This window comes from Antechinus flavipes, chromosome 2, assembly GCF_016432865.1.
Source record: "Antechinus flavipes isolate AdamAnt ecotype Samford, QLD, Australia chromosome 2, AdamAnt_v2, whole genome shotgun sequence".
NCBI lineage: Eukaryota > Metazoa > Chordata > Mammalia > Dasyuromorphia > Dasyuridae > Antechinus > Antechinus flavipes.
In genome coordinates, this window is record NC_067399.1 from 421405027 (window position 1) to 421418929 (window position 13903).

The following is a 13903-nucleotide window of genomic DNA, read 5'->3' on the forward strand; positions in this document are numbered from 1 at the left end:
GAGAGAGTAAGATCTCAAAATATTTGTATATTGAGTTACTAATAATGATGATTTTTACAAACAGCATTTATATGATATTAATATTTGTAAAAGCTCTTTACAAACCATCTCATTTGTCACAACAACCTTATGAGGTAGGTACTATTATTATCCCCATTTTACAGATGAGGAAACTATGACACATAGTAGTTAAATGACTAAGTTAAGAGACAGGAATCTTTTTCTAGTCTTCCCCCGAGATGACAGAATCACCAAATAAAAGTGGCAAAATTTTCCTCTTTGTCATTAGCACCACTTTTCCAGACCTAAAAAAGAACCCAACAGCTAGTAGTAAACTTTTTGCAATGACTTAATGAGATACAAAGTGGGCTCTACAAATGGGCAAAGCCCAGGAGCCGCTTTAGCAGGGAGAAGTAAGAAGTTCTGAAAGGCTATACTCACTTCTCTGCTGATGCTCCCATTAGCTATTCTTTGCTATTAAAACAAGCTATTAAAAGAAACTCAGCCCAAAGGTGGGTGTTTCAGAACAGGATCCTTTAAGAACTTTTTAAATCATGTAGAAGGGAAAGACTGACTTTTCCTTACAGATTGGAGAGTAGATGAGATCCTTTTGGGGATATTTCTTCTAAAACTTTTTTACTAGGTGAATTTAGTACTCAGCAGAGCTAAATGCCTTGGACAGATTTAAACATTTTCGGTTCACAAATAAAGATGATCTATGCAATAACTCTTCTAAGAAAATTAAATACTAGGATCCCAAAAAACAGCACAGCTTTCCTGAGCTGCATATTATTGCCTTGGTTTTTAAATTTTCTGCCAAGACAGCATCTTGTGCTGTTAGCTCCCAACTTTAGTGATATTCTCATAGTGCCACAGGATCCTTGGTCTCAAAAGCCCTTAGGAATAGTATTATAATCAATGTCCTCTGGCCCTTACACTGGACAGTCTACTTTAAAAGAGTAGGGTTTAAGCCACTGGTGATCAAACTCACGTAGAAATTGGGGAGGGCGGGACTATAAAGATCCTGATGGGCCACATATTGACTTAGTTTAAATGTAATATTATCTATGTTTTATTGAATTGTTATTTATTTCATTAAGTATTTCTCAATTACATTTTAATCTGATTTAGGTGGCACTCTGGAGTATTATGAACCACATGTGGGCTGCTATTTGACACTTCTGCTTTAAACTAGAGCATTAATCTGAATGTGTTGTGCTGATCTCTCCCAGCTCCCCAAAATAATCTAGCTTGAAGAAATCTAAATGTGGGTCTAAATTTGGTGTTATTTTGCTATTTTTAAAAAACTTTTAAAGAGATCTCATTTTAGATGTACAACACATTTTTGGTTGGATCTTATATTTGACCAGGATTTCTTACTTCTTAACTTGCTCTATACCTTGAACTTGTTTATTTATATGTGTATGAATATACATAGATGTATATTTAGATGTAAATATACACATGCAAGTACAGATAACTATACTTCAATATAATAACTGTACTTCAATATAATCCATTTCCTTTATAATTCTATGTATTTTATTTTACTTGTTTAAAAACATTATTCTGAGAAAGAGTCCATAGGTTTCACCAGATTGCCAGTCAATGAGATACACCCACCCAAAAAAGTTAAGAACCCCTGATTTAGACCACTATAGTAATCTATTCTTTTGTTCTTTTAATTCATCAAGCCTAATTCAATAATTCAATCAGTATTTATTGAGTACTTCCTAGGTGTGTAATACTGTATTATATAGAATAAGTAGAAGGCAATGTACCTGTCATGCAGTTTGGGAAGGCAGAAAGAATGCTGGACTTGGAATCAATGGAGAACAACCACCTCTGACACTCAGAAGTTATGTGGCACTGGGCTAATTATTTAATCTTTCCATGCCTCAGTTTCCTTCCCTAAGATAAGGCATAATATTATCTAAAGTACTTATCTCACAGGATTGTTAATGGATCAAGTGAGATAAGATACAATTTACTGTATTAATGGCACTAAAATTTTTGGGATGCTCTGTATCTATCGAAGGCCCAGTTATAACTAGTTTAGAGGCATTGAAGTTTTATTCCAGGATATCAATACATAAGGGTCATGCTTCTTCTTCAATGGCAGTTCAAAAACCAATTTCCTCACTTTTCATGGTACTCCACAGATCAGAATAACCCCGCTGCCTCATCTATGCCACACAGAATGATTCTACTCTGTTGCTCAGCCTCATCTCCCTTATTACTGTGGCATCTCTCTCACAGAGACTCACTTCCACCTGTACAATCCCCGTAGAGGCAGGATGGGTTGGTTTGAGTCTCTGGTCATCTCCTTTTAATCAGGCACTTAATTAAGTCAGATATTTAGTAAGTGCTTACTATGTTCTAGCCACTATTCTAAATTCTTAGGAATATAAAGTTCAAAAATGAAACAGCTCCTGATCTCAAAAGGCTTATTATCATGGAAGGCAACATAAATATATATAAGAATGGATAAAATAATGGTGAGGTAATTTAAAGAGGAACCATCAACATCTAAGAAGACAAGGAAAGGTCTCATGAGATCAATATACCTATAAGTGGATTGTCATCTATATCTGATTCAGCATCATCTCTCCCTCTCCTTACCCACTCCTCCCATCCCAATATGAAATTTTTCTCTTTCTTGCCATTTTACTCATCTTCTCAATCATTTATGCTACTATTGAAATTGATCCCCTTCCTTCCTACTAATGGAGTACAGCTTTTAGGAGACATATAGCACTAACCCTAAAGCCACCTTGTTTTGGGAGTTCTGTAGTTCTACAGACATTGCTGGCTGCCAGACAACAATCTGTTGGTCAGTAATAACAAAGTTTCTGAGACAATAATGAGGTGCATACCAGCCTAAACCATAAAATTCAATAGGTGCATACTAGACCATTCCTCAATTCTACATGTAACCTTTAAGCCATAAAATTAGCATATCAGTGACATGAAGCACCCACTCTTTTTCCTATAAATGTAGCTTCTTGCTCTTGGTTCTTTGTTAATCCTTTTGGAATTTAGCCTGCTGTTGTCAACATAATAAATCTTTGTTCCTTAACTTGGAGACAAACTAAGTTTGTGAATTCTTTCACCATACCTGTGACGCTGACCTGAGGATTCTAACATTTTTGGGATGTTTTTCACCCTCAACATCATCGCAGGCAAAATAATTCCTACTTAAATTTCACACAAAGCACGTTATAACCTTAAAAATGCTGCATAAATGTAACATTGGTTGGGGGAACTAGGGATGTTTTAACTTTAAAAAGAGAGAATTGGGGGAAACATAATCACCATTTCCAAATATTTGAAGCTTGTCATATAAAAGAGGGATTATATTTATCCTGCATGGCTTGAAATGGGAAAGCTAGGACCAATAAATGGAAACCATAGGGAAAAATATCTTGGCTCAAAAGTCCCTTCTAGCTTTAATAGTTCATGATTCTGTGAGTACAAAGAAGAACAATAGAGTGCCCCAAAGTCAGATGGGCTGCCTCAGGGGGTCATGAATTCTCCCCTCATCAGAGATCTTTGAGAAGAAACTTATTTGGGATGATGGCTTAGATGACCCCTAAGGTCCTCTTCAGCTCAGAATGGTACCATTTCTAAGATTTCAAGGATCTCTTAGGGAGGTAGCCTGTCAAACTTCCATTCCCATGCTGCTACTTGGAGATTGAGCTTCATATCCATCTTTAAGCATTTCTTCTGATCATTACATATCTTTTTAAAAATTTATTATTATACATAGTAGAGAGATGGCTGTTTAGGCTTGAGATTCCTTGAGAAGTATTATATTAATCTGACTTTACTCATATAAACAGTTTCCTCCATACCTTACAGCTAGACTCAGCTTCTTCAGGATTGGCTTGCAATCTCACAAGCCAGGATACTATTCTTAAGATGGAATATTTATGCAACTCTCAGTAATGTCCTTCCTTTGCTCCATCCCATTGCTAGGGTCTGGCAACAAGGATTAAATTCACCAGCATCACTGCAGAGATATACTAGGGAGAGAGAATGCTAAAGGTGAATGGAGCTGCTAACAGGGTGGTTGTCCAGGTTTATCTCCACGCACATGTCTCTGCGCACACACATACACACACACAGATTACATCATGCTCAGTGGGGCAGAGACAGCTCCCATTAATCTCAAGAAGCATAGGGGCCAGCATGGGCAGCAATGCAACACAGACTAACTAGAAAACACAAAGGCAGTCTGACCAGCTTTGTTTTCAAACAGTCAATTCCAAATTCTACTAGCTGGCAAAGACAGGGGTTATTGATTTTCCCTTCTGGAATGCTTGTCCTGCACACTCTGAGTAAATGGAAACTGAAAAACAGAGGAAAACATGACTGCTGGGAGAGCTAGGGCTAGATGGACGGTTTTGTTTTGCTTTTTAAAATTTTCTTTGTCAGTTTTTATATTTTTCTTATTAGTCTTTGGCTGGATTGAAGTTAGCCATCTTTCTTTGTCTATTTTCCCTGTCTGTATATTTCCTTCATATTTCCAACACTTAGCACAGTACCTGGAAAATAGGAGGTGCTTACTAAATGAAAACGACTATTTATCTCTTTCTCCCTAGAAGATTCCTCAGGGTACATGCTACAGTATTATGCTAGGCACTGGAGTTACTAAAACAAAAATCAAACAATTCCTAACCTTGAGAAGTTTACAATTTGGGGGGAAGGCATCATCTGCTTTGATATTCAAATATAAAGCATATGGCCCTTAATCCCTATATCATACTGTCATTAATGGTTATTATCATCATCATCCTCAATTTAACAAGCAAAATGTTATTACACATAGATTAGTATCTTAAAGTAAGATTAGTAGCTTAAATTATTTGATCTTTGTTTAACTTCAAGGAATGGCTACAAAATAAAGATCTCAATTCTAAAAAAGAAATACAAAGCAAATGCAAAAGAATTTCTGAAAGGAGGATACAAGGTAACAGGATTAGAATGAATTTCCTGAAGGAGGGATAAGATAAACTTTAAAGATTGAAAGGGATACTATGAATTGATTTTAAGGAGCTCCACAAATTGAGGATAGCTGAGATAAAACCAAGGTTGAATATATAGATTTCAGAATAGTCTGCACAGAGGTTCAACCAATAGGAGCTGATTATTTCACCAAAACATAGAGTGTGTGTGTATGTCTGTGTGTCTGTCTGTCTATTTCTGACTTTCTATTTAAATTCACCACATCTCCTTTCTCTAACCAGGCGGCCAAAGGGATAGTGCTGTCCACAAAACAGCTCTGTCCATTAGTAATTGCTGAGTGGCATTCCGTGTTAATTACTTTCTCTCCCTTCTCTTTTGAAGCAGGAAGCAATTAGGGGCTTCCTTCCTGTGTCTGGGAGGCAATGCTCAAAGTTTCATCAGCTCCTCCATCACACTAGCGATCCACTGCATATCAACATCTCTTACATCCTCTCTCTAAGCCCTGGAAAAATAGAGGGGTTTCCAATGATACTCCATACCTACACTAATTTATCCCAAATCAATATGCTTTCTCTTTTGCTATATCATTTACTTTCTTAAGAGGAAAGAGAAGGGAATAAGAATTTACATATTGCCTACTATATGTCAGGCACTGTCTTACATGCTTTGACAAATATTGTCTTAATTGAGTTTCACAGTAACACTGTGAGGTAGGTTTTATAGTTAAGGAAACTGAGGCAAACAGAAGTTAAACGACTTGGATGGGGTCATATAGGCTAGATTTTAAACTCAGGTCTTCCCGACTCTGAGCCCAGTGGTCTTTCCATTGTGCTACCAGATGCCTTTACCACTTCTTGAATTAATCTCTTTGCCAATTTGGGTTCATAGAAATGTCGGTGGAGAAGCTACTAACAATCTTAAATCTCCCAGCAAAGTGGAGTTTAAGGAGGAAAGTTTGGGCTGGAAATTCTAGGCTTTCTTTCCTATTAAAGTTTGGCTAATTTGTTAAATCAGATTGGGGTCTTAGTTTCTTCATCTGCAAAATAGGGGAAAGATAATGGATTCAAGGACAAACTAATAGGACCTTCCTACTTAAAAAAAATGTAACAAATGCAGATAGTCTTAACTAACCAGAGAGTTTAAGGATGACAGTGAAATGAATAATTTGTGGCAAAGGATAATTCATAAGACATACATTTGAATTTGGAATTTTACCATCTAGATTTTGTTTTGCTTAGCTATCTATATAATGAGAATATCAGTCTGGAGGATGTCTCAAGCTCCTACCTCTTATGATACTTTATGAAAGACATGCTTTATATGACTTTTGCCTCAAAAGTATTTTCTGGTCTTATATCTTCAATGTGACCTCTGTGTAGATGACTCCCCAATTTTTTTTCTTTGGCTCTGACATTTTTCCTAAATTCTAGTCCTGCATCTTCAACTGCCTACTGGTGATTTCCATTCATAATTATAAAATGATAATTTTGTTTGTATGTGGGGAGGGGGTGGGATAGGACATTGAGTCTCTAGTTTAGGAGATGAAGAAATGCTGACTTGCTTGCTTTCCCCCAAACCTCATATATTTCTATCCATATGTGTACAAATATGTATATACATAAATATACATGCACAATACATACTTATTTCTATCTATCCATCCATCTTTTTATCATGTTCATTATCTATGTATACATAGATGTATGTTTGTATGTATTTATCTCTTTGCATTATATTCATACAGAAACTTTCACTTTTCATCTTGTTTTCTTTTTTTACAAAGGATGCTCAACTTCTATCTTCTCTATGGTTCTTCCTTTGACAGCTTCAACTGAAACTAATGTTGTTATTACCCAAATTCCTATATTACTAAGTAGCTGCACCTCAAAAATGATACCTCACAAACTGCCTTATGCTATTATTTATCTTTTTATATGCATAGACTGCCCATTCCTATTAGGCAAAGGTCATATTATCTCATTCCCAAAGGATTCAACATATTACTTCAGCATGTACTAGGTGCCATTCAATAAGTATTTATTGACAGATTGATCAAAAGTGTAGCCCTCTTTTAATTTGATTAGGTGATTAGTAATGGATTTTTTCCTCCATCCCCAAGTGAATCAAGTGAGAGGATGCTTCTTGGTTCTTCTCTCTGAAGAAGAGAAAAAAATCTGGGACCAGGGAGTGGAACAGATGTAATATTACCTCTTGCAGTAAACTTGGTACTTGGATGTGATAAGTTTTTGACCCTTTCACTCCTGTCTCCTTGGAGTGACTGATGAAATACTACTGATATTACTTATGTTTAGTAAAACTGTAGATGATTGATGGATTGTTACCAGTTTGCTAAGTAAACTGAAAAGATTTAGAGCATCTCTTAGTAAAGGCTGTAGCACAAAATTTTTGCTCATTGATATGAAAGAAATTAAATAATATTAAGTCTAGCCTTGATTTTAAGGAGATCTAAGATCTTAGTGAAGTAACATCCACTCTTTGAGCTTCATTTTCTTTACTTATTACATGAGAGGTTGAATGAAATGAACTTTGAGATTCTTTTTAACACCAAAAGTCTATGACTTTTATAGAAATACTTTAGCTTATGGACTTATTTTGTTATTGTGGATACTCATATTCCCTGGAAACCCTGAAGAACAAAATGTTATGAAATCTCAAAATGTTAAAAAAGAAAAGTGTTATTTACAAACATGGGGGATTATTAGAAGCTAGGTGGCACAATATAGTGAGGACTTAGAGTCAAATCCCAAGTTCAAATCCTGCCCCAGACATTCCCTAGCTGTATGATGGTAAGTAAATCATTGGACTTCTCCTTGCCTCAGTTTCTTTATTTGTAAAATCAGGATAATAATAGCACCTCTATGATAAGGTGACTGAGAATTACATGTATTAAGAAATGTAAAGTGCTTTGTAAATCTTAAAGCACTATTTAGAATGCCATCTATTGTTATAAATTATTTAGCTTATAAATTTATGTTTTCCCCTATACTAGGCTTTCTTATAAAGAAAGCAGCAGTTATAACAAAGTTTTATCTTATCTCTGACCTACATCTCTCTGGCTGTAAACCTTTCTTTTGATATTTCTGCAGCTCAATCTTGGTTCTCTGCAAATAATAGTAAAAATAATGATATAATAGCTAATATTTTTATCTAGCACTTACTATGTGGCAGACATTATGCTAAGTACTTTACAATTATTATCACATTTGAGCTTCACAACAACTCTGAAAAGAAGGGGATATTACTGTCCCCATTTTGCAGATGAGGAAACTAAGGCAAATAGCAGTAAGTGCTTTTTCTAGGATTATATATCTGGTGTCTTCCTGATAGTCCATATGGGTGTGCTATTTCCAAGAAGCTTCAAACACCTCTACTTTCTACCTTGACACATCTCCTCCTCTCATTTCTTCATCTAAGCCTGTATGTAAAATACCGACTTTGCTCTAAACCTTTAGCAATATCTTTCTCAGCAATGTAGGGGCTGATAACACAAATCTGGAAGTCATCACTTTTATCCCTGGTGGATCTCTGTAAACTGAAAATCTCTACATTAATTATAGAGAAAGTGACAGTTGGGAGTCATAAAAAACTCATCCCTAGAAGTGGAGCGTTCTGCCCCTGAATTGTGGGGATGCCAACTGGCAGAAATGTTTGTATATGGAAACCAGACCATGTCTCAGCGCTCATCTCCAAACCTGACATATGTACTCTACACATATGGAAAACAGTTGCTTGGGCAGACAACGCAGAAGAACTCAGAAGGTGTCTGCAGTCAACTCGACGAGCTGAAACACTTGTGAAATCACCCTGAGAATCATGAAAGAAATGGTCGAGAGGTGATGATGAGACATCAGGCTGGAGGAGACTCCTTTGACAAAGGCGGTCGTGATTTTGCTGATACTGGGCCATTGCAATTGATTTGATCAAAGGGTGCTACCTCTCCTCTTGTAAAAGGGCAAGTAATACTTTCAAGGCCCTGGGACACATTTTCCAGGTAATAACTAGGGACCCCCCTCCAAAAAAGGAAATAAAATAACTGCCCTGGTACACCTGCAGTGGAATTTAAAATAAAGCCTTTGGAGAACATTTGACCCAAACCCCTGAAATGAATTTCATTAGGGTCTGAGTGTAAAAGACTCCTGATATGCACGATATCTCCCACATTATAAGACCACTGAGAAGGACTGTGTTATTTTTCACCTTTATATTCCCAGCACTTTGCACAGTGCCTGGCACACAGCAAGCATTTAATAAATGTCAAATAAATGCATGGAGACAGAAACAAGTACAACTCCTTCCCCCTCTCCTATCTCTTGCCCCCAGTACTCTGAGTTTTCAATGACCTGCTCATCCCCATAACAGAAAAGGACAAACGTCAGGAGAACAAATAATTTGAACATCACTTACAGGTTCTTCACATCAGTGATGCCTCGGAAAGCCTTCCTCGGGATTCCCTGAATCTGGTTCTCGCTCAGATCTCTAAACAAGGGAAGAAAAGCATCCTGTGAATCACCAAGCCCCCTGCTTTATCTGCATCACATTAAGATCACAAAACCCATGGCGTCTTTAGTCACAGTTAAAAGTGTTTTCCAGATTGTTTAGTCTCTGGCTCGGGACCCAACATCCACATTGTTCTGTAACTTACAGCATTTGTTGAAATGGTTACCAGGCAAAGAGCATAGCTTTGCCTTCCCTGGCCGCACAGTGTGGGTGGTCCCCCACCTCCAGGCCACAAGCTGCTGAACTATTTGTTATACTAGGCACCCAGTTCCATGTTTATTCCACCTCCCAGTGTGGGCCCCTTGCTGCCCTGACAGTTTTTAGCATTCCTCCTCCCCTCCTCCCATGTCTTTTACTAATCTCACCACTTTCCCTTTGTCACTTGGAACTAGAACACAGCAGCTGCCAAAGACAATTGACCTGCTAGATATTCTTAGTCTCTGGTGGCTGCTAGTGAAGGACCACCTCGATACAGGCAGCCCCATGACAGTAACCGTGCAGTAAAGAGGATAAAAGTGCAGTAGACATATCTGAGTGGGCAACTGTCAAGTAACAGAAGATGCTAAAAAATATCTAGAAGCTTTCCCCATACCCATTCTCTCTCCCCTCTCCCCATCCCCCACTCCTGACTTTCTCATTGACAAGAATGATGAATTCCAATAGTATTTCAGCAACCTGCCCCAAGTAGAAATTGTGGGTGGCAGCTGAGCTAGCGCTAAACATGGCTAACAGCATTCCCATTCAGGATAACAGGATGGCTAATCCAGCAGCTTGATTTCCACCAAGTGTAGAGTTCCCTAACATTATTACTCTCTATCTATGGTCAGGCCCATACGGTCTTAGTTGCCTTTTCTAAGAATAACATAACATTTTCTGAAAGAACTGAGCCTGTGGAAATATTTTAATTCAGTTTGATACATTCAGGAAGTACCTATCAAGTATCTACTATGTAGCTGGCACTATGTTAGGCATGGAGAAAGACAAATGTGAAATCATTCATTGCCCTCAAGGAGCTTACATTTTCTGGGACAGGAGAGTAGGTGGATACAATGTGTATGCAGCTGAGTAAATGCAAAGTATATTTTAAATGAACTGAAAAATAATCAGAGATATTGGTGGGAACAGAATAAAACAGGAAACATTTTTAGTCGATGGCACTGTCGTATATTGAATCCATATATGGATTCAAACTTGGAGCTAAAGACACCCTTGGAAATCTTGTGGTCCAGCCCTCTCATTTTAGAAAAGAAACCAAGGCCCACAGAGTGAGTTGATTTGCTTAAGTCCATATAGTTAATTAGTATCTGAAATGACATTCCAACCTCAAGTCTCTGATTCTAGGTTCAGTGCTCACTACACTCCCCTACTTCTCCTAAGAGCTACTTTAGATTTCAATGGAGAGTTAAAAGAATTCAATAATCATAGTAACATCTTAAATTTTCTAGTGATGTTGTGTTATCCCATTTTCATCCTTGAACAAGACATATGTTATTAGCCCAGCTAATGTGTTTTTCTATTTTTAAGAGGAAGTCTAAATGTGAGTTCTTTGGTGTGAGGAACTCTTGGTATGGAAAATCACTCCACTGATGCAAATGGAAATAAAGCCTCAAACTCACAGTTTCAAAGATTTGACAGAGGCACTAAGAGTTTAAGTGATTTACACATGTTTCTGTAATATATATATATATATAGAGAGAGGCAAGGCTTCTTGATCCTCAGAATAGCCTTATAGCTACAAGGCTATGTTGTTTTTGCCTCTTTTCCCAAAGAGGATCAGGGTGATTAAATGATGTGCTGAACCTAAGAAACTAGAGACCTAGTGACTAGACTCTAAGATTTCTCCTTATCACTCAGGATAGACTTATCAGATTTACATGTAAACTCCATAAAAAAGGTGACCTTACCAAACTTTTGTGCTATGTCCTAAACAAAATAGGTTTACTTCAATAAAAATAGGTTACTGAAGCATCTGGGTGAAAATCTACTCTATATTATGGGAAGATATAAACACAATTATCTCTGAACTCACAATTACAATTCAGTGATGTTTTAAAGATATCTTTTAAAAAAAGCAAAACTCTATCCACATATGTCTAGAAAGGAGTCCTGCCATTTAAATAACAGTGATTAACTTTCATTGAAAACTTGTTAGTTTTAACTAACTTTTAAAAACTCTTTTAAATCAATAGTAACCAAAAAAGTCATGGGAGAAATAGAGGAAAGGCAAAGTGAAATTCCTTCCCCCAAAAACACCCCCTTATTTCTCCTGTACCTAGAGAGATGCTAAGATGCTTTAGATGTCCAAATCTTTCTCAATGATGCTCACTGGAACCAATTTTTTGATATGCTCATTGTGCCAGATACAATTCATGCTGGGGATTCAGTTTCATTTTTTGGGTGGTAGTCATAGGTCACTGTGATTTCTGGGGTGCAGTGATAGGGGACTCACCATCTCAAATCCATTTTCTTTTTTTCTGCTAGTGTTTAAGTCAATTTGGACCTACAATGAATTCCACCCCAGCCTTCCCCAGACCAGCTTGATTCAATGAGAGGGCTCCAGCCTGGAGTTGGTCCCTGAACAAAAACCCATGATGACACCAGAGGTCAGAAAGTGTCACTGAGGGCACTCTACTGTTTTCCATCAGACCCAAGGAAAAAGGGGAACTAAGTTCTTGTCATCAAACTAATTCAATTTTTCCCAGTCATCCAGTCTACACCCAGGGCTCTCAGCGGGCACAATTGTTTTCATTCAGACACTCACAGACGGACTAGACTGTTGGGAGACAAGCCTCTTCTCAGCTGCAGTCAAACAGAGGCTGACTTCCCCAGCCAACCTGAAAAAGAATATACCCCACAGCCTCCAATATATGTTTTTACTGTCTTCTCCACTATGAAGAGGAACTCAAGGCACTCAAATGGCTAAAAGTAGATCATTAAACTGGTGGGAGGGTACAGAGCTATGAGGAGCATAGATGATATATCAGAATCAACACTTGGACTCCCAATCTGCAGCAGGCAATGAAAGGACAGCTGCAATCTGCTATTGTGGGGCCAGAAACACCATGGGGCAGATGTTATTTGGGCTAAATAGCTCTGGAAGAACAGCTAAACTGTAGAAATGGGGAAGAGTTGGGATGGCATTGCTCCGGGAAAGGAGAGTGACCTTTTTACAAAGGCTGAATTCATGATGCCAACACACATAGAATTCTGAGCCTCACTAAGAATTCAGAACCCAACAAAGTATACACTGGTTTTTTGCTATATATTTTCTTGTGGAAGATCACCTTTGGAATCAAGTCCCCCCAGCTGAGCAAGATGCCTGGTCCTATTCATAGCTAATGAGCCTAATTTACACTACTACAGCTCAGCATCACTTTCCCAAGTCCAGCCAAACAGGAAATTGTAGGAAATTCATCTGCTCCCTATGACAATCTGCTTGTAAATTTTATTAATTTTATTTTCCATTGAGCTATTTTTCTCTGAATAACAATACCGCTGCCATCAATCTGCAGGATTGTCTCTTGATTTCATAAATACCTTGACTGGTCTGACAAACTGACAGCTGAAAAGAGGTTACTGATGAAGTGGGGAAGAAAGTTCAGGGCTACAAGCTTCATTTTCTGTAACTGTCCCTTCATAATTATAGCAGGGTCTTTGTGAGGGCCACTAATAACATGTTTATCTCAGCTTGATTCCAAAACACAGAGCCATTGAGGAGCACCAACCTTGAGAAAGACTATTGCAACTACTTTTAACTGAAGCTTAAATAAAAATAACAATGTCTATCCATTTTGTCCAGGACACTATTTCTGGACACTTGCCTGCTAAGTTTTTAGTGGCTCACCCTTCATGGCAGGGGTGTTTCATGGAGACAAAAGCAGAAAAATTCTGGGAATGCCCCAGAAATAGCATATTTTTTTTCTCCCCAAAGAAGAAACATGTGAACTTACTACCTCTCTGGGTCACAATTTCCTTGCATGTAAAATGGAAGTGGTTGGGTCAGATGACCTCAAAGATTCATTTCAATTCTCAATATATGATTCTACAAGCCTATAGTAGTCTTTCTAAATGAATCATGAACAAGGGGCAATCACTGCAGGTGACTAAAAGGAGAGCTAGGAAATGGGCTTACTGCAATGGAAAATGGGGAAAGGGTTTAGTACATTTTAAAAATGATTAAAGTCTTAGAAGAATCGAGAACTGCATTAGCTAGAGAGCATTCTTTAGTTTCCGGAAAATGATTAACTGGCTGATTATTCTATCCAAAAATACAAGACCAGGGAGAACTTATTAAGGAGACAGTAAGTCAAATCGGAGTTGGCAAGAACCAATATATCCCCCATCTGCCCCCCCTCTTTTTAATTTACTAAAATGCTTTGGACACAGATTAACTTTCTTCACAAATTTATTATTGCTT

At 37.7% G+C, this 13903-nt stretch overlaps 1 protein-coding gene and 1 long non-coding RNA gene across 5 annotated transcripts in view; one reads left to right on the plus strand and one right to left on the minus strand.

The window, feature by feature from the left end:
- SLIT3 (slit guidance ligand 3) overlaps window positions 1-13903 on the minus strand; it is a 778163-nt gene that overhangs the window by 249019 nt on the left and 515241 nt on the right. For all 3 annotated transcript variants that reach the window (XM_051978878.1, XM_051978877.1, XM_051978879.1), the window contains exon 5: window positions 9394-9465. In XM_051978878.1, coding sequence (XP_051834838.1) covers window positions 9394-9465 — 72 coding nt within the window. The remainder of the gene's footprint in view (window positions 1-9393; window positions 9466-13903) is intronic.
- LOC127550182 (uncharacterized) overlaps window positions 1-13903 on the plus strand; it is a 59450-nt gene that overhangs the window by 44875 nt on the left and 672 nt on the right. The window lies entirely within an intron of this gene.